At 52.1% G+C, this 23,473-nt stretch overlaps 1 protein-coding gene across 6 annotated transcripts in view; it reads right to left on the bottom strand.

Annotated features, from left to right (window-relative positions):
* Positions 1 to 2,477: 2,477 nt before the first annotated feature.
* PAQR5 (progestin and adipoQ receptor family member 5) overlaps positions 2,478 to 23,473 on the bottom strand; it is a 74,757-nt gene continuing 53,761 nt past the window's right edge. For 5 of the 6 annotated variants that reach the window (XM_046009160.1, XM_046009161.1, XM_046009158.1 and 2 more), the window contains 5 exons: positions 21,190 to 21,395; positions 16,622 to 16,748; positions 9,541 to 9,637; positions 7,543 to 7,684; positions 2,478 to 4,242 (listed from right to left, as the gene is read on the bottom strand). In XM_046009160.1, the coding sequence (XP_045865116.1) occupies positions 4,001 to 4,242; positions 7,543 to 7,684; positions 9,541 to 9,637; positions 16,622 to 16,748; positions 21,190 to 21,395 (814 nt within the window). In that variant the 3' untranslated portion in view covers positions 2,478 to 4,000. The remainder of the gene's footprint in view (positions 4,243 to 7,542; positions 7,685 to 9,540; positions 9,638 to 16,621; positions 16,749 to 21,189; positions 21,396 to 23,473) is intronic. The other variant, XM_046009163.1, reaches the window with a different exon arrangement.

Below are 23,473 nucleotides of genomic sequence, written 5' to 3'. Positions count from 1 at the left end.
TCTCTCTCTGCCTGCCTCTCTGCCTACTTGTAATCTCTATCTGTCAAATAAATAAATCTTTAAAAAAAAAAGAAATCTGTTGCCCCGAGTGAAAAGAAAGGGTGTGGCAACTCTGTCTTTGTCTGAAATACATCTATTACAGAGTCGAAGCATTCATACAAATACCAAGAGGCCAGAGGAAAACCCCTTGCCTGATCTCCCGGGGAAAACATCCAGGAGAAATTCCAGAATTGTCCAAAAGTCAAGTGACCCACACATTTTCTAGAGTTAATACGTTTCAGGGATGAATGTCTTAATTTCCATACTTCCAAAAGGACAAGTGCCTCCTGGACTTGGGGCCTTTGTATATATGCCACATCAACCCAAAACACCGGCCCCACAACGTGCTGGCAAAGTGGGACCCTTTTTACCCATCAAAGCTCTCCTCAGATAGCTTTTCAGAGTGGCCATCCAATCTCCTCTGCCCTGTCCCTCCCACCTCCATTTCTCCAACAGGCTTATTTCCTTTAGCGTACTCACCACTATCTGACCTCATCCCTTTTCCCACTGACCATCAGCACATTTCCTCCACACAAGTGAGGTGGGTTTTCCTCACTTCTCTTATCCCCAACCCCTAAAACATCGTTCATTCTATATGTATCAGGCACAAAAGAAATATCCACAGAATGATGTAACAACGCACAGTTGTGTAGCAATCTCTTTCTTACGAAAAAGACGTTTGCCGTGTAATAGGTGAAACGTAACCAAATCAAGGGGGAAACCGGACTTTATTGAAACAAATTTTATTTTCTTTCTCCCACACAGTTTAAGAAAACTAGACATTGCTGTAAGTTGGAAGAACATCTGAGTTTAGAAATGGGTCTTTGCCTTTTTGTTCATGATGGATTGCTGGCTAGAAAATCAGAGGCTGGCATTCAACTAATAAGTTATAAAGTGTCATCATACAGTGTTAATACGTGTTTCATATAGTAAAACATATAGTTTGGCCGTGGCCAAGACAAATTTGGGACACAGTAGAGCCACACAAAGGGTTTATCCAACACATGTGACCACCCTGTTCTCCACCTTGCCTTTCTTAGAACTTCTCATGTGAGCTGGGTTCCACAACAAGCACTTTGAGAAAGACTGCAGCAAACCAAGTATTTAGACCACTTTGTACTCAAATGATTTCTAAAACCTGCCACTTCTCATTCAAATCCACAGTGACAAATTCGCTTCTCCCCTAAAAAGTGAGCAATGGAAAGTGAAACTCTTAAAATGAGCAGAGGAAGGTGAAGCTGACTACGTGGCCTCATTCACACACATTCAGGTTTTATCGCAATTGTGGCGTCTGGGAAATTTGGGGGTAGTGTTTCTCAAGCAGGGGGAGGAAGAACAGGGACATCCCATTGGGAGTCTGTCACCCCTTTTGAGGCAGTGCCATGGCAAGCAGTCACCACCAATGGAAGTATGGTGTATCTCAGGGGCGAATTGAGACACTCAAAAAACTCAAAAAAGCGCCACCAAGAGGCGCTACACGAAAAGACATCCTTCCAGTGAGGTCTTCAGCTCACCCAATGCCAGCATTTTTTACTTTCTGGGATGGCTTAAGCAAAACTCTAGCTCCAGTACTCCTTTTTCTTTCTTTTTTTTTTTTTTTTAATTTTATTTATTTATTTGACAGACAGAGATCACAAGTAGGCAGAGAGGCAGGCAGAGAGAGAGGGAGAAGCAGGCTCCCTGCTGAGCAGAGAGCCTGATGCAGGGCTCAATCCCAGGACCCTGGGATCTGACCTGAGCTGAAGGCAGAGGCTTTAACCCACTGAGCCACCCAGGCGCCCCAAGCCCCAGTACTCTTAATACCTAAGGGTAATTAATATATGTGAACCCACTTCCCACATCTAGAAGCTTCCAAATCAGTATATTGGAAACTGTTCTCAAATTTTAACTTATAACACTGTCCAAAAGTATACCATGGGACTAAGTTTACCAAACATCTAAAAACATTATGAATCATGGCTCCTATTTTGTGGATCTAACATTTCTTTTTCCATTGTGAGGTATGGTGGAAAAGTCACATAACCCAAAATTAAATAATTTAAATGTCCTTCAGATGAATCACCTATTGTCTTTCAACTATTTCTGAGCTAAACAAAAAACATTACTTTACTCTCTCTAAATAAGATATATTAAAAAGTTTCATGTCTTTGGCATTACTAGAATAGGGTATTTAAACTTTGTACTTCTCAGCATAAAATTGCCGTCATAGCAAGATGAAATGGGAGCCCACAGACCCTGCGGGGTAAAATTCCACTTAACAATGTCAGATCGTTGCCAAAAACTAAATTTTGTCATGCAGCTGGCAATTAATGTACCAAAAATTTACCAGCCCATATAATTTTATCAGTCTACCTTCCCCAGAGAAAGTAAACAGATAATAAAACTAATGAAATCATATTTCTTGACCACCCTCATCCAATATAAATTTTTACTTGTCCTTAGAGGATTGGACAATGAACTATTCACAAGGCTGTTTCAGTTTCTGGGCCCATTAACAATAGAGGAGTATTCTAAGATACGGAGGCGTTCCTAAGTCAGCAAAGAATATCCTGCTTTGTGATGGACAGCCCCTTAAGTCATTAGCAAGTGCAGACCAGGGGTTAATAGGCCTCTGTTAAAAACTGGTTTGCATTAGCCTTTCTGTACTCTCCAAAAACACCATGAAATACTAAAATTTAACTCCCGATGCAAAAGATGAGAAATTGCTCAGTCTCATGCAGAGTAGTAAGCAAGGGGCTACATCCTTAGGGGTAGGTCATTGAAAATTGGGTCAATCACAGCAAGCTGATAGGCCCAATGCCTTCTGGAATTCATGAGGAAAGCATCTCTTCAAGTTTGGCCTGGGGTCCTTCTGTATTAGAATCACCTAGAGACTTGCTCAGATTTAGTCCTCTAAAAGACCTACATTTTAAATGACAAATGCAGAATCTCCTGACTTTGCCTGGAAATCTGCATTTGTCACAAACCCACCAAGTGTTTCTGATTCACAGTAAAGCTTGAGAATCACTACAGTTGACCGACCCATTAACAGGGTCTTAGCTTCTCCTCCTGCACTTGAACTCTAACATCTGCAACCTATTTAAAAGGCTGAAGTAACATCAAATGTACAACATCCCCAAATATCGTGACGACATTGGTTTAAAAGGTGACAGATGAACCCAGCCAACAGAGCTTAAGTCAGCCAACTCCCACACACTACACATGTGACCCATACCACACAATACGGAGCAGCATCAAACTGGCAACATGGAAACATTAAAAACATAACATGGACACCCAGCCGTGTGGGTGTTCTTATGACATGGGACTTGGCACTATAAGACAGAATGGCCTTGTGGAAAAGAGGACTCTTTTCTATTCATTCCCTTCACTAGGTGGGGAAAGGAAGAAGACCCTTCCCCAAACCAGGTCTCTCCCTTCTGGAGTGCTTCCCCTGTCCCCAGAACTCCCAAAGACCTAACTTCCTCTGACTCAGGTTCCTTACACTGATATTTCTAGCTCATTCTCCCGCCCTGGAGCTCTTGGGAGAGGCTATGCTATGTGGAACTCATCAACTGAAGTAAGTTCCATTTCCAAAGGGTAATACTACAAGGGTCGTGAAGCTTCATTCAAGTGTTTAATAGTCAAGCTACAAGGGCAGCATGCTTCTCCCAACTGTTTAAATAAGATTGAAAACCCCATTTTAAATAAATTTAAAACTTAATGAAATATTAAGAATCTGCCCAAACAAGGACTTACTTGAACCCATCTTCCCCTTTTAAAATTATATAGAACCAGTGCACATCTGGAGAAATGTCCCCAGTTCAATACCTTATTGACAATAACCCACTCAAAAATGCTAAGACATCAGCCATTGTGGCTATTTCAGACCTCTGGAAACTGGTTCCTTCTGGCTGGGTTAGGGTGGCTAGGATGGGATAGCTTAAGGCTGACATCTGGCATGAACATGTTACGGTGTGAATCATGTTTCTTTTTTACGTAATTCTGGCTTGGGAATCCGATACAGAGCAGCTGAGAAGTAAATTATGTTGCTGAGGCTGAAGACGAGGCACAGAAGGATGGCTCCAGCTATCTGAGGGAAAGACAGGGGCCTGGCGTGTGCCAGGAGCCATTCCTTCCTCAGAGTCTTGTCCAGAAGTATGGCTTCCATCTGCATGTGAGTGGCCAGGATCACACACACATGGAACAGCTGGTGACTGTGACCTACAGCAAACACAGAAAAGGCCACCAAGATCAGCAATGAGAAAGGAATGGACTGTTGATTCTATACTATGGCCTGTAGACTCGACACATTATGCTGGGTGAAGGAAGCCAGACACAAGAGACCATGTACTGTCAGGTTCCGTCTATGTCAAATATCCAGAAAAGGCAAATGCACAGACATGAGGCAGATTCCTGGTTGCTTCAGACCAGGGGTAGGAATCGGGACTAACAGGACACAGGCATGAGGGATCTTACTGGGGCAATGGTCATGTTCTAAAACTCATGTATGCAGATGGTTGTACAACTAGGTAAGTCTGCTGAAAGTATCACAGAATTGTATACTTGAAATTAGGGAATTCTTTGGTATGGAAAGTACGCCTCAATACATTTATTTTTAAAATGCAGTGTGAGGAAAAATAAAAAAGGCCATTGAGCAAAGCAAGTCCATGTTTCAAACACCTTATCCACCAGTCCCATGTTTCACGGGAAGAGGTCTGGTCTCACGTTCTGCAAAGTTCACCTCGGCAGGGCCAGCACTTCCCAGCTCCGATTCTGACTTCAGTGCCAAAGGAGAGGCCAGCCAGACTTAGGAGGTGGCCTCCCACTGCAAGTTAATCCCACACATGACAGGGGACTCTTGCTTCCCATGACCTGCGGGATCCCGGCTGGCCAGCAGAGGAGGCAGAGGTGAGGGTAGGCAGGGACGTGCTGAGTTGGTACTGGTGAGGAAAGGAGTCCATTGCCCAGGGCCGAGGACTGTGTGTGGGACAACCCTCAGAAACCAGAAGATGAGAAGATGGCACGTGTCATGGACTGACTTGCGTCTCCCTCTCCCCAGTTCTGAAGGTCGAGGTCCCAACCTCAGGTATCTCAGAATGTGACTGCATTTGGAGATAGGATCTTTTAAGAGACAATTACATTAAAATGAGGTCACTAGATTGGACCCACGGTGATCGGTGTCCTTCTAAGAAGAGGAGGTGGGGGCCTGGGCAGGCACATACACAGAGGAGAGACCATGTGAGCGAGACCGAGAAGAGGGCCATCTGCAAGTCAGGGAGAGAAGCCTCGGGAGAGCCCAACCCCACACCGACCTTGGTCTCAGCATCCCGGCCTCCAAAATTGTGAGAAAATGTATTTCTGTGGTATGAACCCCAAGGTCTGTGATTCTTTGTTATGGCCATCCTAGCACCCGGATACAACACAAGAGTTCAAAAAGGATTCTTTCAGTAAAAAGAGAGAGTGAGGGGCGCCTGGGTGGCTCAGTGGGTTAAAGCCTCTGCTTTTGGCTCAGGTCATGATCCCAGCATCCTGGGATCGAGCCCCGCATCGGGCTCTCTGCTCAGTGGGGAGCCTGCTTCCTCCTCTCTCTCTCTGCCTGCCTCTCTGCCTACTTGTGATCTCTGTCTGTTAAATAACTAAATAAAATCTTCAAAAAAAAAAAAAAAGAGAGAGAGAGAGAGAGAGAGAGAGATTGAGAGAGAGAGACGTCATACACCCAGGTCTTACCCCAGAGTAAGTATCTGATAACTGTGTCCCGGAAAGGGAGCAGCCTGGGCACCTGCAGTCTGGAGCAGAAGCAGTCAGGAATGGGAGTGTGGGAGTGAGAGCCCTCTCGGGTGGGTGGCCCAAGAGCCCCTTAGGGCAGGAGCTGCCAGCCCCTCGGGTTGTGTTCCCTGGGGAAGAAGGTGTGCCCAGTCGAGCTGCCCCTGCCTCGCTCAGGCTATACTTGGGGGCTGGTAGGATTGCCAAATCCATTTGGGATGCAGCAAAGTGCTTCTTGTCCAGCAGAGAGCCCTGCTCTCCAAGGACACACATCCAAGCAAGAGAAGTGACCAGCTGAGCTCCCGGAGGCACAAACCTGTCTCCACCAGAGCAGGAGAGCCAAAGACAGAAAACTCCATAGGCACAGGATGTATCTGAGATGCGACTGTGGCAGGAAAAGTGATTTCAGCACTCCGGCCCCCCCAGGAACATGGAAGAACTTTCTCTGAGCCGGCCCTTACCAGTCAGCACCGTGGCCCACACTGGAGAGGGAGGCTCACGTCTGGTAGACTCCACGAATGCAAGACAGAGAACTTTTCAAATCCCTTTTGGTGACCTGTCATTAACAATTGTCTGGCAAATGTTCCTTCATAGGGGTGTCTTTCTGCTCTGCACCCCGAGGCCCAAGAAGATAGGACTAAAGGTGAATGAATGAAACATTATTAAGAAACCAGGGCGATGGCAAAAGAAGGCCCCGGATGACTTTGCCTGCAGCCCCCAGGCATCAGATACAACCCCTCTGCTTCATCTAGGTGGGGCTGGGGAGGTGGACATGGTTCCTGCTGGCAGGTTCCAGTCCCCGGCCCTCCTGTCTCCCTCCTTTTTGGGGGGAACATGCCCTCCCAGCCTTTTGGTCTTTGCAATGCCTCCTGGTAGGAGAGAGTAAGTCAAAGAGATGAAGGTCTTCTCAGAATCAATGAAGCAAATGTGGCCATGTCTCAGGTGGGAGGAGATGGAAAATCACCCGGCAAAATAGGCTTGGGGAGAACTAAGGTCCCTGCCCACCATTCAAGGACAGGGGCTGACCTTTGGATGTCCACGACAGCTTATCTAAGGAACACTGGTCCCCGGGACTTATCAATCTCACCAGAAGTGGCACCCAAGGGTGCCTCCTCCAGCCAGTGCCCACCCGGCTTCCCTAGACAGGGAGGGAAGGAACTGTCCCAGCAGGCGGAGGTCCCGTGGCTCACACGGCCCCTCCCTCACATCAGTTCTCTCACTGTAGTGAGCTCAGGTTCCCCTGGAGAGTCACATAGCCTGAGTGCTGGGCCCCCTGCCCCAAGCTTCTGGTGTGGGACGTCTGGGAGGGAGCCTGAGAATTTGCATGTTCCCAGATGATGCAGAAAATGATGGTCTGGGGGCCAGACCTGAGAACCACTGCTCTACCAGGCCTCCTGGCCCCACTGCGCCCACCTGAATGAGACAGACACTCTCCCCCTCCTTAGCACAGTTCCTACCATCTGGGTGCCTCAGAGTCAACTGCACTCTGTCTGTCCTGCTCTTCTCTGGGGCTGCCCTCAGTGTCTGTTCAACAATGGGATTTCATGTTCTGGGTAAGAATGGCACTCCCCAGGCCCCATAGCCCATAGGAATGGTTCAAAATCCTAGACCCACCTGCTCTCCATCCTCCCCCACCTTCCCCTGCGATCTGCTGGCTGCATACAACCTGGCCTCCAGTTCTGCTCCCACACTGGCATCTGTCTCTGGGTTGGAGGACCCTGGGCCACAGGGCCTCGCCCCACCCTCCCCCATACTCACCAATGTAGTCGAAGCGACCGGGTGCCAGGCGCTCTGGCAGGTGTGCGGAGTAGAAGAAAGAGGCCAGGAGGGTCATGGCCATGTGCTTCTGGTGGTTCAAGATGGCTTCATTCTGCACGCCCTCCCCAGGCAGCAGGAACAGCTGCGGGCAGTTAAGGAAACATGAGGTCTTGCGTGGAGGCCCTCTCTTTTCTCATCGCCCCAAGACATCTCTGTGCACATGTGTGGACGCTACAGGCCAAGGCCCTCATGCCTCAGGTCTGTGGCTTGGAAAGGGAACTCTCAGGGACTGTGAGAGCAGAATTCCCATCCTGACTGTGATCATCCGAGACCCGGGGCAACTGGATTTTAATCCTCCGAATGCTCATAAAGACTTTTGGGTTATTTAGGTACAAACGAAAAGGAAAGAAATGAAGGAAAAGAAAAACCTAGTAGACCTATTGCTACTCTACTGTCTGGGGGTAAAATGTAAATATAGTAAAGTGGTCTATTCACACTTGAACTCACTTCTAACCAGCAAGTCGCCTGCTTTCATGTTCCTAATTAAGGCTTTAAGGACCAGAAATCCCTGAAAGGCCTTCTGAGTCATCAAAATGTATTAATTACGGCCATGATGCTGTTTAAGAGTTAAACATAGCTTTTGTATTATTATCTTTGTGAACACCGACAGCTGCTACCACTAACCTGGGGCACTGGGACAGTCCCTTTCTTTCGTGATTTCATCAGAGTCCCGCCTCAACAATTACCATGAGGCAGACTCTAGCTTCCCATTTTGCAGATGAGGAAGCCAGGCCGAGAGTGACACGCAAACCAGGAATGAGCAATGACGTCAGGATCCGGATCCAGGCAGGATGATTTCAGAACCTGTGTCCTCATTGTCACCATTCAGAATGAGACCTCCCTGACCCACTGCCCACCGTCTGCCGCAGCCAGGCACGAGGAGCACACAGTGTCCATAACGCGGACCTCTGTGGTGTGATTTTTTGGTGCGCGGGACCCGCCTGTTCTCTGCTCCAGTTTCCTGTGCGTGTTCTCTGTCCCTGGGGAAGGATCAGGGGAATCTCCCTTGGGGCCCACACAGGTGGAGCCTGCTCTGACCCTCCCTGTTCTGTCCCTGCTTCATGCATCAAACCTCAGGCTGCCCCTAGGAAAGGAAACCCACTCACTGGGTGTAGGCCATGTTCCAGGCACGGCTGAGCCTTTCAGATCTGCGGATTAAGTGAACCCTCTCCACCCCCTTCCCCGGTGCAGGAGGGGATGTTAGTCTCATTTACAAATGAGGAAACAGAGACTCAGAGAGGTTGTGTGCATTGCCCAAGGTCACACATCCAGTGAGGAGTGGGACTGGGATTTGAACTCCGGTCCATCTAATTTGAGAGTGTCTGGACTCTCCCCTTTCTTGTGTCCCTCCTACACCCTCTTTCTGTTCTCTTACCTATTCTCTGTCTAATCCCCATCTATCCTTAATACCCCCATTCATATTTTTTCCTTTGCTACTAGTATGTTAATTGATGATAATACATAACGCTTTTATTGGACACTTGTCACTGGCCAGCATTTTATATGTTCTCTCATGTAATCTTCCCTACAGGCTGATGGACTAAGGTGTTACTACCATGCCTATTTTACAGCTGAGAGAAACTGAGGCACAGAGACGGCACATAACTTGCCAAAGTCCTACAGTGAGTACATATTAGAGATCTGCCTCCAGAGCCTGCTCTTCCGGTCCCTCCACTAAAGCCCAGGTTGCCTCCCCTATGCAGCCCTCCATGATTACTTCTGAGCCCCCAGTCAGTGCTGGCCACTGATGCATCGTCTGTGGTCTGGCATAGCGTCTATGTTCCTGCTATCTCTTAACTACTGTGTATCCTCTAGTAAGGAAGGTCTCGACTCCCATGTGCAGTGACCAGCATGGTGCTCTGATCCCCGGGAGCTCAGGAAACGGCAGGGTCCCTGGTGTTGCCAACAGGCAGGGAAAAGATGGAGCCTGGCCCTTACCCTGTAGAAGATGGGGAGGGAGTCCCAGGTGTAGGGATAAGCAAAAGCAAGGACGCGAAGCATCTTACAGAGCCCAGGCTTCTGGATTTCAAGAAACCTAGATCAGGAAAGGAAAAGGGGGAAGAAATGGGAATGAAAATATTTTCATTAAATGACACACGCGCACGCACATTATGAATAACCGAGGGCAAGTCATCAACAGAAGGCAAGTATTTGGGGCAACCTTCCTCCTGAGGCCAGCAGCTTCTCCACTGGTCTCGTCTACTTCTCCTGCCACGATGGCTGCATGTGGGAAGGCCTCAGGAGAAACTATCTCCTGGGACCGCATCATGAGAAGCAGTGGTGTCCAAAGAAGCCAGGAAGGAGGTACTGGGCTGGAAAGAGGCTTCAGGAGGCAAGTTATCTAAATGCCAGAGTCTTTTCGAAGCCCAGTAACGACAAGACAGGGAGACTTGTGGGGGCGTGGGTGGCCCCCAGGCATAGGCCCCTGGGGCGAGCACGTCTGGGAAAGATGAAATGTCTGACTAGTCAGAGCTGTCCAGGTGACTGCTGTGCAGAAGTCCTTGGTTCAGGGAAGTGTTTAATGACTTGGGAGAAGGTTCTGGAATCCTTAGTGCCACACCCAGGAACACTAGCCTGGGGAAACTGAGTAAATGTGGCCTTTCCCCCTCCATTTCATCAACCCCCCTCAAGTCCGAAGATGAAGCAAACCTTAAAATGAGTGGTGCTGACTGTGGCAGAGAGGGCAGGGCCTCCCAGACGGAGCAGCCAGGGTGGGGCTGGCAGCCCAGGGTGAGGGGAGTGGGGCTGCGCAGATGGGCAGGCTGGATACAAAGAGGGCAGGAGAGGAGCAGGGAGATCTCTGTGCAAAAGCATACCCTGCACTGGGGCTCAGGTAAGGCATGCTCAGGCCCCAGGCCACAGGACAGGGCAGGTCCCTGCTTCAATACCACAGTGTATTGTCCTCCCTCTGTCCCCACAGGGGTCCCCACAAAGGTGGTGTGCAAAGTCAGGGCGCCAAGGCTGGTGGGATGACTGCTCTAGGACAGTGAGTCAGACAAGGGAGGCCCTCCCTGACAGTTCTGCCCCTCAGCATGCTCTCCAGCTGGGATGGAATCCGTGTCCCACCACCGCTCCCCACCCCTGTTCCCCAGATGCCCCGTACCAGCCCACAGCCTGCCCTTTTCCCCACCAAAAGTGAATCTACGGCTCCACCCAGCCCAGGCCCTTGGGCCCTGGCCAGGTTACTCCTGTCCCCATAGCTGGTGCAGTCACCTGACTACAAAGCTCTCTGCTCCCCATGTCCTTTGGTTTGGGACAGTGCAGAGACTCCCACATCCACTCCCTGAGCCATCAGGGGACCCTCATGTCCCCCAGGCTGATATGTTTATCTAGTCCTCTGGGAAGTCAAGCCTGAGGATCCCTTCTCCAGGGTAAGAGGCTGCTGCCGTGGACCCCGGGGAAGCCCCACAGTCTCCAGGGATAAGCTCCAGGGATAAGCGTATGTGTGCATGTCTCTCCTTTCCTGACCCTGTCCGAAGTCAGAAAAACACACGGCAGGCATGGGGTAGAGAAGAGAAGCGGAAGAAAAAGGAGGGAAAGAAATAAGGGACCTCAACTTATCATCCTCCCAAATGAGACCCACCAGCCTTGGAGTAAACCATCAGCCCTGGGAGAGGTAAGGCCACACCAGGCCATGATTCACAGGCAGTGTCTGACCTGGACAGCCTGGGTTCAAGTACTGTCTCAGCCCTCTGTGATCATGTGACCCCCAGCAGGTTAGGTAACCTCTGTGCACCTCAAAGTCCTCACGTGTAACACAGGGACCACAACTGTACTCCCTCATGGGCTTGTTGCAAGGATTTGGTAATCCATACTTGCAAGGAGTTGCTCACGTCCCAGAGGAACGCTTTTAATAAAAGGTGTGTAGTGGGATTCATTCTCTCCCCATCCCCACCTTAGAGCTATAGCTGTGCCAGGGAACAGGAATAGGAGGGAACAGACGGGTTCTGGGAGACTTGCCTAAAGTCAGATGAGCTCATAAGAGGTGAAGCTAGGATTTACACCCAGCACGGTCTGGCTTCCAAGTTTCACACCCCCACCCCTCCGGCAGGCTGAGCCAGCCTCGGACCACTACCCAGCCTTCATCCTTGCCTATACCCGTGCTGCCCCAGGGAGCACATGGGACACACTCCCGCTGTCCTCCACAGCCAGAGCCTGTCTCACAGCCTTCACAGCCTACCCTGGCCAACCCAGTCCAGCCACAAGCCCGCTCCCCACCTCCCCATGCATGGTCATCATCTATCCTTTCTGGGTTCTAAGAGGCTCACTACGAAAGCACGCTCTTTCTGTGACCACTTACACAGGAAGAAAGCTGGCTCTGGCTGGTGAGGGCCATCCCCCAAACCATGGATTTCCTGTGACTTGAGACAACATTTCGCCCGGCCTGATAAACTGCTTCCCCAGGGGCAAACGAACCAGCCTCTCCATCTGCCAAGCCGAGTCTACAGGGGAAAAAAAGGAGAAAAAGCAGAACAGAAGAGAGACAGCAACAGAGAATAAAAGGCAGAAGGGCCAGCAGCCACAGAGAAGGGCCTCCCACTACCAAGGTGCAATTCCACAGTTAGCCACAGGGTGTCGCCCCAGCCAGAGATTCCGGGAAGGAGGGGCAGGAGCTGCAGAATCCTCCAAAGAAAGCACCGGTTGACTCCTTCCCCTCCAGTCTCCAAAGCCCCACCTGGTAAGCCAGTCCCTGCACAGCCCAGTGGAGAGACAGGGTTTACAGGAAGTCAGGCCTCATCTGCCTAGAACCAGGTTGGCAGGAAGCCCTGGATTTTGGCAGAAGCCTCCACCAGGAGAGGATCTGTTCTAGAAGCTGATAAATCTTGTTGCAACAAAGCTGGCAGAAGGTGCAAGCAAATTCTGGAACCAGTGCTCGACCAGTGGGCCTTTGGAAACATTCTATTGCAGAGGGGTATGTGTGTGGTGTGGTTATGGCGGTTTTATTGTGTGGGTGACATCGCAAGAACACGGACACTTCCACGTGCTGGCCCCTGGGTCTAGTAGCACTTTGTCATCTGGCTGAGCCCTCAGAACCCCTGACCACCTGTGGGCCTCCTGCCTCCAACTCTGACCTCCGAACCCCCTCCCTGGTCTGCAGAGGGCTGCAGCTCCACCCACTGCCCCAGCATGGCTCTCACGGTGTAGCCCACTTTCCACCAAGGATGAAAAGTCACCTCTCTCCCTCACAGCACTGACCACAGGGCATTTCACTGGGCAACTATTTGTCAAAATAAAACAACCTCTGGACACCTCGGATGAGTGAATAAAGAGCCTACAGGGACTTGTGATGGACAGCAAACTCTAGGTGACTGATGTCCTTATGGGAGTGAGAACGCCTTGCTGGGCTTCTGGGTGTCCAGCGGGATGAGCAGGTCAGGTCTCTGTCAGCCCATCTTGCTCTGAAAGTGACAGAGAGGTCATGTGTTCTCTCATCTCCCTTCTCAAATGCTACAGAAGCAGCAGGTGGGTTTCTGGAACATTCATTTGAACTAGATTCAAAGGAGTCCACAGTGCTCTATGTGGAGACTGACCTCAAGGACAGGTAGTATAATGGAATGAATGCCACTTAGACCGTGATATTCTAGTAAGCACGTGAATAACTAAAAACCACCCAGGACATCTGTGGTCTGCTTCTTGCTCAAGGAAGGAGATGGCCGTTCTCTGCCCACTCCTGGCCACACCATGGACTGATGGAGCCCAGGGCAGAGGTGGGGGGGCTTGGGGGAGGAGGAGGGTGAGGAGAGAAGTCTTGGAAAAGACTCTGAAGCCCTAGCATGGTAGAACACCCTGAGACATCTTCTCGATGTCCTTGTTGAAGGTGAAGCCAGAAGTCCATGAAATCTGGGACCCCAGGGAGCCCTGGCCCTTCTCTCCACCTTCTCCTCAAGTGAATGGGGGCCTAGTCTCTCTTGGTCAAGGAGCCAGCTTTCTCACTCCTCAGACACTGAAGACAAAAAAGGGCATGAAAACAGGAAAGGGAAGACGACCAGGTGAGAAGAGACACCAAAGGACCCTCTGATGGGACATCCCACTCTGCCTCTGGACCTCTTCCTAGGCTTCCATTCCAGCACAGGCCCCCACCCCCGCAGCCACAGACACACCTGGAAGCACCTCGTGGCATGGCCCTCCTGCGGAGATCACTGGCCTTTGCCAGCACAGGACCAGGCCACGGCAGGGCACACAAGGCACGTCAAATTCCAGCCACTGTAGGAGACCCTCTCTAGCCACTCTCCTCCTTCCAGCTGTGCGGCTCCAGCAACTCTGAAGCCCCCTGCCGCCGCCCAGGGCCGTCTTCTCTGGCCCCCTCACCCTGTGCAGGCTCTGTGCTCTTTCCCAAAGGCCCTTCCCTCCTTTCCAGCTTGGGTGTTCAACCTCCCTCAATACTCAGTCCCAGTACTGCTCTGCAGAACTTTGTGTATCGTAGCAGGAATCATTTTGTATTACCATTGTTTGCATACATCACATTCTGTAACACTATACTCTATACGTCATTTCCTCTGGTCCTTAGAAGAAATGATGACTCCATCTGGGCTTCTGGGGTCTGCAATCAGCTTTGACTACTGCACTGGGTGCTCTCTCAGGACAAGGGCTGTGCCTCACTCCTCCTGCTATTCCCAGATCTTAACATGATACCTGGAGTATGGTAGGCATTTAAGGAATGTTGAGTAAGTGGTTGGTTAGTTGTTTGGTTGACTGGCCGACTGGCCAACTGGTTGGTTGTCTGGTTGTTTGGCTGGCTGGCTGAATGGATGGATGGATGGATGGGCGGATGGTTGCATGAAAGGATGGGTAGGCAGGTGGGTGGGAGGATGGATGGATGGATGGATGGGTGGATGAGTGCATGGGTGGTTGGGTAGATGGATGGATGAGTGCACAGGTAAGTGGAAGGATGGATGGCTGGCTGGGTCAGGTGGGTAGATGGATAGGTTTATGGCTGGTTGGGTAGATGGATGGATAGATGGTGGTTAGGTAGGGGGATGGTGAACGAGAAGGTGGATGAATGAATGGTTGGATACATGGAATAGCAACAGATGTGTCCCAAAGTTAACAGAAATAATTCATTTCACTGACAAGGGAGAACCCTCCAAACACAGGCATCATGAGATTCCTGGCCAGCCCGCCCTGCCAAATAAATTTGTCCAAAGGTAACAGGCATGCCACATCCAGAAGACCCATTTTTTATTAACAACTAGTATGGACTTCTGGCTAGAAGAAAACTGTCCACCCTGGTGGCTTATAGATGATTCAGGAAGCTTTAGGGGGGGGGGGGGGAAGGCAGCTAAGCTAACTCGCACTGGGGATTCCTAGGAAAACAGTCCTGGATCATGAACTCTGGGACTGTTCCTTCAACACTCATGGAGCCTTCCAAGCCCCCTCAGCCCACAGTGCTCACCTCTCTCCAATCCTAAATTCCGAAGAGCTCAGCTACACAGCCAACAGGAGCTAACGAGACAGGATCGTGACTCATCCAGGGACCAGAGCTAGGTGTGTCCACACATCTGGGCCCCGCGCCTCCAGGCCACGCTTCATCTCTCCTGGGCTGTTGCTGGCATCCGGGTTGCTTTTCTATGTGTGTTACGCCTTGTCTCACCCGAGGTAGGGCCCAACTCCCTCCTCCCCATCACCCCTGCAGCCCTCCAAGCTCCAGTCTGGCACAGAGGCTGTGCTCCAGAAAGAGCTTCTAGTTGATAGGCATCCTTGAGGACGTAGGGAGGAGGCAAGAATATCCCGGTGAGGTCTGACTGGGTTTCCACCCTGAGGGACAGATCCCCGTCCTTACAGCTGTAGGGGGGCTCTGCATTGCCAGGGAAGGAGAAGAGAGTTCAGCTCTCACTCCCTCCCCCAGGCTTGTTTTTGTGGGATGAACAAACCCTCGTGTTGACACTAGGTCTAGAAATGAGACGCCCTCTCACGCAAAGCAACTCCACGCTCCCAACCGGTCTCAAGACAGGCAAGTGGAGACAAGTTGGAGCAAGTGTTCTTGATGCTCTTTAAGAATCTCTATCCTTCCATTTTTTTACAGAAAACCAGCTTGTCCAGTTTGTGAAACCTGCTTGCCTTTGGTCCTATGACACCCAAGTGTCACCCGAGGAAAGGGAGAGCCACAGTGATTGCAGACAAGGTACAGACGCTTCCCTTCCCCCCACTTTCCTCCTGGGGTGGGGGGACAGTGGTTCAACTGTCCAGCCGGCTCCCCGGAACCGAGATTGGGGTTAGGGGATTGGGTGCAACCTGTCAGCCTTCCATGGGCCCTTTCCTAAGCCACCCCCGAGAACCCCCAGCCCAGGCAGCACCCAGCACCCCGGCGCCATCCAGACAGGACTGTCCCCCCAACACTACCACTTGAAGAGGTTTCCTAAATCATTCAGCGAAGTGGAAATGTGGGCAGTTGACTTTTACAAAGAGCTTAATAAACTAGAGTCATTAGCCCCCAAACAACGTCTCTGGTACTCACACTCCAATGAGCTTTCTTGAGTGGGAGGGAGAAATCAGAGGGAATTAGAGCCAGCCATGTGCGTGGGCCTCACAGCCACAGGGCTTCCCCAGGGACGCAGCAGACACCTGAATGTCATTGGCCGGGAGAGTGTGTATCTAGACATGGGCCTGCTCAGTTGCCGCTGGCAGGCTGCCCACCGATGGGGCGCCGCCTCTGGGCCAGGCATGTGGGACACGTTCCCTGCAACCCTTACATCTGTCTCACAAGGTAGGTAGGTGTGTGGGCCCCATTTTACAGATGAGAAAACTGAGGTCCAAGAAGGCTAAATAAGTGATTCGTCCTGCAACAGTCCCAGCTACATCATTCATAGGGCCCAGCGCAGAAGGAAAGTACGGACCCCTTGTTCAAAAGTAATTACGCATTTCAAGACAGTGACAGCAGAACGTTAAGCCAAGTGTGGAGTCCCCTCGGACGCCCCCGATGGGTGCCTGAGAAGTGGGGCTGGAGCTGAGCCCCAGGCTTCCGAGCATCCCTTCCCTGGAGCGTCCCCCACCGCCCGTCTGAGGCCCAGCAGCCGGGTACCTGGAGTAGCAGGAGAGGCCGGTGCTGAGGATGGTGTTCATCACAGCCAAGGGCACATAGTAATCATGGAAGGTGGTGCACACCATCACGTCTGGGAGGGAATAGGCCGAGTACGCAATGGCTGAGCCTGGGGAGGAAAAACCACTGTTGGGCCGGAAGCCAGGCCGCAGCGTGGCCTGGACCCTTGGGAAGCCCAACCCCAGCCACTAGATGAGCCTGGCTGCCACACTTACCTTGTGCCTTGCCCTCCCCACCCCCCAATACCTTCTTTCTCTTCTCTGCCTACCCCAACCCTCCCTCAGAATGAGCCCAGCATTGTCCGAGAGCTTTACACTTGTGTAACTCACATGATCCTGACAAACACCCCCTACCATAAACCCCGCCCTTGTCCTCATTTATAGAGGACAGCGGGACAGCACAGAGAGGGTTAGCAACCCACGTGGGGGGCACACAGCTAGAAAGCAGCAAAGCCAAGCTTCCACCTGAGGCAGTTCAGGGACAGTCCCCCTCTGATCCCCAAGCTCTGGTCCATGATGACCCCTCAGGGTACCCAGCTTTTCTGAGTGTGCCTATGACACAGGGCTCCCTTCGTGGAAAGATAGACGTTGCAGGGCGAGAGGGGCCTTGCCAAGGCAAGGAGACATATGGTATCAGTGGTCCGGGGGACAGGCCAGCTGAGAGGTGAGTGTGAGAGGCTAGCCTTGGTGTTTCATTGCTTTAGGTTTGGGAATCTGGGACAGGAGGGTTCCCGAAGGGCCCTCGGGAGACCCATTTGCTGCTGCTTTCCCTTGAAAGAACAGAGATCACTGTCCTTTTCAAAGGCTCCACGTGTGTCCAGGGACCTGGCCCAGAAGGCCTCCCCAGCTACCCTCATCCAGTCTCCTCTGGGAGAGACAGCCACAGGCCTGTCCACCCAGGGCCTCGCGGGTCCACCCTAGGGTCACCTGTTATTCCAAAGACCCAGAGAACACTGGAATCCTAGCTCAGGGCTGACCCAGGCCTCGGCTGCACCAAGTTCAAGCTCTCCCTCTGACCCCATTTGATAGATGGAGTCGGGTGCTGGCCAAGTGGTGCTCCCCAGGTGACACAGGCAGAAAGAGCGTGGAATCAGCAGGCTGCCTGTGGGATTTCCACTGGGAAGTGCCTCTTGGGGGACAGACTCTTCCCCAGACTGATCTGCAGCAGGAGGATCTCCTCAGGCCCAGGATACATTCGCTCTGGGTATGCTGATGGGGGCTGAGGGGCACGCCAAGCTCCACAGGGAGCTCCATAGGAGCAGGGAAGCCTCAGACCCTGCCCCAAATGGCAGTGGGAAGCCAAATGACTACTAGTAAGAAACAGACATTTGGTCTTTTCCACTGTTCCAGGCAAAGAGCGACTAAAACCCCTGGAACTTCCTAAGCCAGGAGAGAAAGGAAGGGGTCTTTAGTTATGTTAATGAGGTGATTTGGAAAGTATCCGAAGCTTGGGACCTGGCTGTCAGGAGAACGAACCCTGTTACCAGAGGGTTGGAACTTCCAGCCCCATACCCCGACCTCTGGGTGTGGAAGACCTCTGGGAGGGGAAGACCAATGGCCAATGACTTCATCAATCCTGAAGAATGAAGTCTCCATAAAAACCCAGGAGGTTCAGAGAGCTTCCGGGTTGGTGACCACGTGATGATTCAGGGAGGGGGCTTGCTCAGAGGACACTTTGGAAGCTCTGAGCCCTTCCCCACACCCTGCCCTGCACATCTCTTCTAGCTGGCTGTTCTGACTTCCATCCCTTATAATCAGCTGGTAATTGAGTAAAATGTTTCTCTGAGCTCTGGGAGCCAGAGTCATGGAGCCTCAGATGTATAGTCAGTCTATAACAACCTGGGCTTGTGTCTGGCATAGGCGGGGGATGGTCTCGGGGGACCGAGCTCTTCACCTGTGGGAATGGATGCAGTCCCCAGGAGGATGGTGTCAGAAATGAGCAGAATTGTAGGACACCCAGCTGCTGTCAGAGAAATACTGGGAGTGGCATGGGGACCCGCCCCACACACCCACCAACACACACTGTACTCATGCTCAGATCCCTTTAGAGGGCATTCTGGGAGCAGGAAGAGAGGCAGCTGCTCTGACCTCTTATCCTTAGTCCGATTCCAGACTAAGGAAAGTAAACATCCTCTTGAGGCCATAGGGAGTCATGGAAAGTTTCTGAGGGAGGAATTAAGACAGCCAAACCTAGTGAAAATGCATAGGAGGGCCTAGAAGGAGAAACAACTGGAAAGCAGGGAAGTGGGAGCAAATGCCACCCCTAGGGAACTGCGGGTTTCCACAGGATAGAATCAAGAACAGGAAGGAGAGGTGGCTGTGGACAAAGGGGCAAGGAGTCTGAGGTGGAAGCCAGAGGTCCCGGTCTGGGGGCTCGGAGGAAGCCACGGGTGGGGGCCCAGTCTTGAAGGACGGAAAGGGGAAGTTCCCGGGTGAGGGCCTATGGAAGGGCCTGAGGAAGTAACAAATCCAGAAAGCCAGTGACAGGAAGGGAAACGGTTCAGGGTGGCTGCTGACCCCCAGGGCTTTGGTTCGAACCCGGGCTCTGCCATTTACACGCCACGTGACCTGGTCACTTTCCTTCATGGTGCCTCATTCTCGCCTATAATGCGGCTATCATGAGAGCCGCCATCCTGGGGACTGATGTCAAGGTCAAGGACACAGTGGTGGTAATGGCTCCTCTTGGAGGCTAAGAGCCAGGCACCGTGCTGCGCACCTCACCTGCAACACTCAGCTCATCTTTGTGCCTGAAGAGGATACAATGCTGAGTTTGTGGATGAGGGCCGGGGCTTAGCGAGGCTAAGAAACTCGCCCAAGACTGATGGGCTGGAGGCAGTTGGGGCACAAACAGGCATTGCAGGATGCTGCCCACCACCCCTCCCCCACCCCCACCAATCCCGTGATGTGTCTCGGGTGCGGTCTAGTGGGGACTCCCAAATGCCTGCTCTTAGCACGAGTCTGGGCAGGTGGTCAAGGGCTCTGGAAGCCTCTGGACTAAGGAGTTTGAACTTCATCAGGGATAACTGGGAATCCTGAAAGGTCTTGAGTGGGAGGGGAGCCGTAGTCAGAAGGTGTTAGAGAAGCCTGGTGGGGGTGAGTGGGCAGGAGTGGGGGAGAAGCAGGAGATGGAGAGAAGGCCGTGGTCAGGGTGCACTAACTAATGGACAAGATGGCAGGGGAGTGGGAGGGAGGGGAACCTGAGGGCCATTTTCAGATTCTGACTTGGGAGACCAGGTAGGGGTGGAACCAGGAGCCAGGTGAGGCACTGAGGGAGGGGGAGTGGATGTGCGTGGTAGGGGTGGTGGGGAGGGATGTGGACAGTCTCTGGGTTAGCGGTAGACTAGGACAATTTGGGAGAGCCTAGTCCAGAGGTGTTGGGGGATGGTGTGTAGTCACCCTGATGCCGGCCCGAATGAGAGCAGAGGCCCGAGGCCAGATTCTGTGCTTGTCCGCTGCCAGGGGAGCAGAGCGGGGAGCCAGCAGAAGAGAAGGAGAACGCGCCTACTAGGCAGGAGGAGAAGTGGGAGTGATGTGACCGCAACCAGAGAGAGGGAGGTGGTTCGGGGAGCACGGAGGGATGGGAGGTGACATGGTAAGCCTGTGTGTGTGTTTGTGTCTGTGCCTGCGCGTGTGTGCATATCTGTGTGTGCATGCGTGTATGTGTATGCAGTGTTTATGTGTGCATGTGTGTGTGTGAGTTGTGAAGGGAGGGAGGAGAGGAAACAGGAGGGAGACGTGATCCTCACGGACACCCTCTTGGACGAGGGAAGACAAGGCCTTTGCTTTCATACCTGGAACAGGAGCAGAAGCAGGAGGGATAAGAGGTCAGAGCAGGGATACTTGGGGACAGGTGGATGCCTGCCAGCTAGGGAGAGAAGTGAAGCCAGAAGGAAGGGGCCTCATAGTTGGCAGAAAAACATGAGGAGGCTCAGGGGTCAACACCCAACCTCGCCTCCTTTGGGTTCACCCCTCGGTTGCCGTGGCACTTTGAGCACATGGCTAACTCATGGAAGCCCCTCGACAAGCGGGGTTTGTGACCCCCTCTTCTCTGCCAGGCAGGCGAGAGACCCGCCCTGACGTGCGAGCTGTTCCCCCTGGCGTGTGATGGCAAACAGCTAAGGTTTTGGAGATCCCACGAAGTGACTGTTAAACCCCGCCAACTACATAAACTTATAATTAAAGAACCACGGTGACAAAAGTAGTAACTTTCCATTAATGCATCTCCTCTTTCTGTGGAGAGGAATTACTCCATGATGATGTGCAGGGATGTCCTACTGGTGGCCGGAAGTTGGCCACGGGGGGAGTATTTACACCGCACAAGTCAGCCTACCCCAAGATTGGGGCTTTTGTCCCCACTGAATCGGTTAACATTTGCCAGCACAGCTCTGGACAAGTTTCCTACGAAACACTCGTCAGGAACCTGGAGGAGGCACAGGCGTTCCCGTCACTCTTCTGCAAGCCCGTCAAGGCCTTCTGGTGGACTCCGCTCCCAGCAGCTGGGGCAGGGAGCCCAGTTGCCAGGAGAGGACGACAGAGCACAGCCCCACATACCCAGGCTGAAGAGGTTGACGGCCCCGTAGTCCAGGAAGTAACAGATGTGCCGGGCGTTCTTGGACATGGAGCTGAAGGTGTGCGCACAGCTGGACACAAGGGGGTACACGCAGCTGGTGCCCATGTACACGAACAGAGGCCAGGAGTAGCTGTCATTCTGGATGTCTGTTATATACAAGGTGGTCACAAACCTCCACACGAAGAACCTGGAACACAGCATGGCCCGCTCGACCCCCATGGCTGGGGGCTCCTTTGTACTCCTCACAGACTATCTGCTGCCCCCATTCCTCTGGGATAACTGAACCCATGCGTTCTCACTTTGGTGAAATACTACAAGTGAGGGAGGGCGAATGGGCAGAAGGGGCAAGAGGAAAGCCTTTAGGTTTATCTAGTACAATCCTTTCCCCACCTTGCAATGACTCTTACATGTCTCTTACAGCATCCTGCCTAAGTGATCCGCCAGGCTCAGCTTGCATGCTTCCAGGGATGGGGAGCTCACCACCTCTCAAGGCAGCTCTGAGTGTCAGAAAGTTCTTCACTGAGCTGACACCTCTTTCCCTGGGATCTGTCTCCATTTGATCAGCCCTAGTTCCCCTCAACAGGACCCCAGAAAACCTGCCCATCAAATATGTAAGGCAATATTCATAACCCCTCCCCACCTCTTTGAACCTTACATGAAAGAACCCTGTGGCACTCAATCACTCCTCAGAAGATCCACATGGGGCCTTGTCACCAGACCTGTCGTTTGTCTTTGTCCCCTTAGAGGAAGGTTCCTCAAACGGAAGCAACCTCCCAGGGGGGTCCTTGAGAGTCTGGAAGACAACAGGACGGTTTCCTCTCTCCCCTCCAGGCTATTCCTGCATGAACAATGCCACTGCCTTTCTGAGTCGCCTGGTCCCACTCAGGGGACCTTCCAAGTCTAGGTCTCTGGGTCCATCCCCACACAGACACAGGACAGCCCTGCCACCTATTTGCATCCCCTCTGACCCAGGCAAGGGGGCCTGCCTGCAGAGCTGCCCACTTCCCCAGACCCACCACTGCTAGAAAGCCAGCACCTCTACCCATGGGCTCTCCTAGGAAAGGAGCCTCCAAAGCTTTTCCCACAGGAACCCAAGGAGCATCACTCCATCTTCTGGCTACATTTGCGATCTTTCTCCTCTGTCCCAGCAAAAACAGAACTGAAGCTACGTGCTGGTCCCCAAACCTTTCCTATCATCTCAAGATGACTCCCTGGCCCTACTTTCTTTGGGGCTCTTCCAAACCGTCCCCACCCTGTATTGCTCCCAGAGCCTGGCAGTGTTGGGGGGCTGTATGCAGCAGGGAGCCTCGGCCAGAGCAACCCAGCTTTGGGACAGCTACGAAATCACCCCAGCCCCTCAGGGATCTGTGCACAGGCGCCAAAGGCCCAGAGACAAGCAGGGAAGGGCCAGCACTCCCAGCAGCAGGCCAAACTGTGGAACCCCATACATCACTGTGGTTCATCCACACAACGGAATGCTACACAGCCTGAGAGGCCTGGGGGCCAGATGGAGGTGGGAGGGAAGAAAGCCGGGGAAGGGCAGCAGGAGGCAAGGACTCAGGGTAGGGTGTGCACACCCCACACACCTCCAGAGGGGCTCTGGGAGGACCAGCAACTCCAAGGAGGAGAACAGAGGTCCAGGGAAGACAATGACTCTGTCCCCATCTGCAAGTGGCCCTTTATGACCATTTAGACTTTTTACTTATGTTAACTTAGGTTTGCTTAAATTTATTTATTTATTTATTTATTTATTTATTTATTTTTTTTTTTAAAGATTTTATTTATTTATTTGACAGAGAGAGAGAGATCACAAGTAGGCAGAGAGGCAGGCAGAGAGAGAGGAGGAAGCAGGCTCCCTGCGGAGCAGAGAGCCCGATGCGGGGCTCGATCCCAGGACCCCGAGATCATGACCTGAGCCGAAGGCAGCGGCTTAATCCACTGAGCCACCCAGGCGCCCCAGGTTTGCTTAAATTTAAAAGGACACACACACACACACAAATAGAGTAAAATGACAAACAGCCTCCTTGAGAGGATCTGGAGGCCACCCTGGGATGTCGGCGGGCCCTAAGGCTTCCCTCCAGATTGTCCTAGTCCACCCCAGGCCCAGACCCCTACTGGCTGACACAGGTGTGATCCCAGGAAAGGGGTGGCTTGCCCTGCATTTTGGCCCTGGATCTGCCTTCTGACTTCTGAGCAAGCACGGCCTTCTGGAGCCTGTCTCTGTGTGCGGCACACCCTGGGGTTCCTCCTATTCTCTTGGCTTCT

Source organism: Meles meles, chromosome 6, assembly GCF_922984935.1.
Source record: "Meles meles chromosome 6, mMelMel3.1 paternal haplotype, whole genome shotgun sequence".
Classification (NCBI taxonomy): Eukaryota; Metazoa; Chordata; class Mammalia; order Carnivora; family Mustelidae; genus Meles; species Meles meles.
Note: the sequence above shows the minus strand (reverse complement) of the source record. Positions and strands in the feature narration are given on the sequence as shown.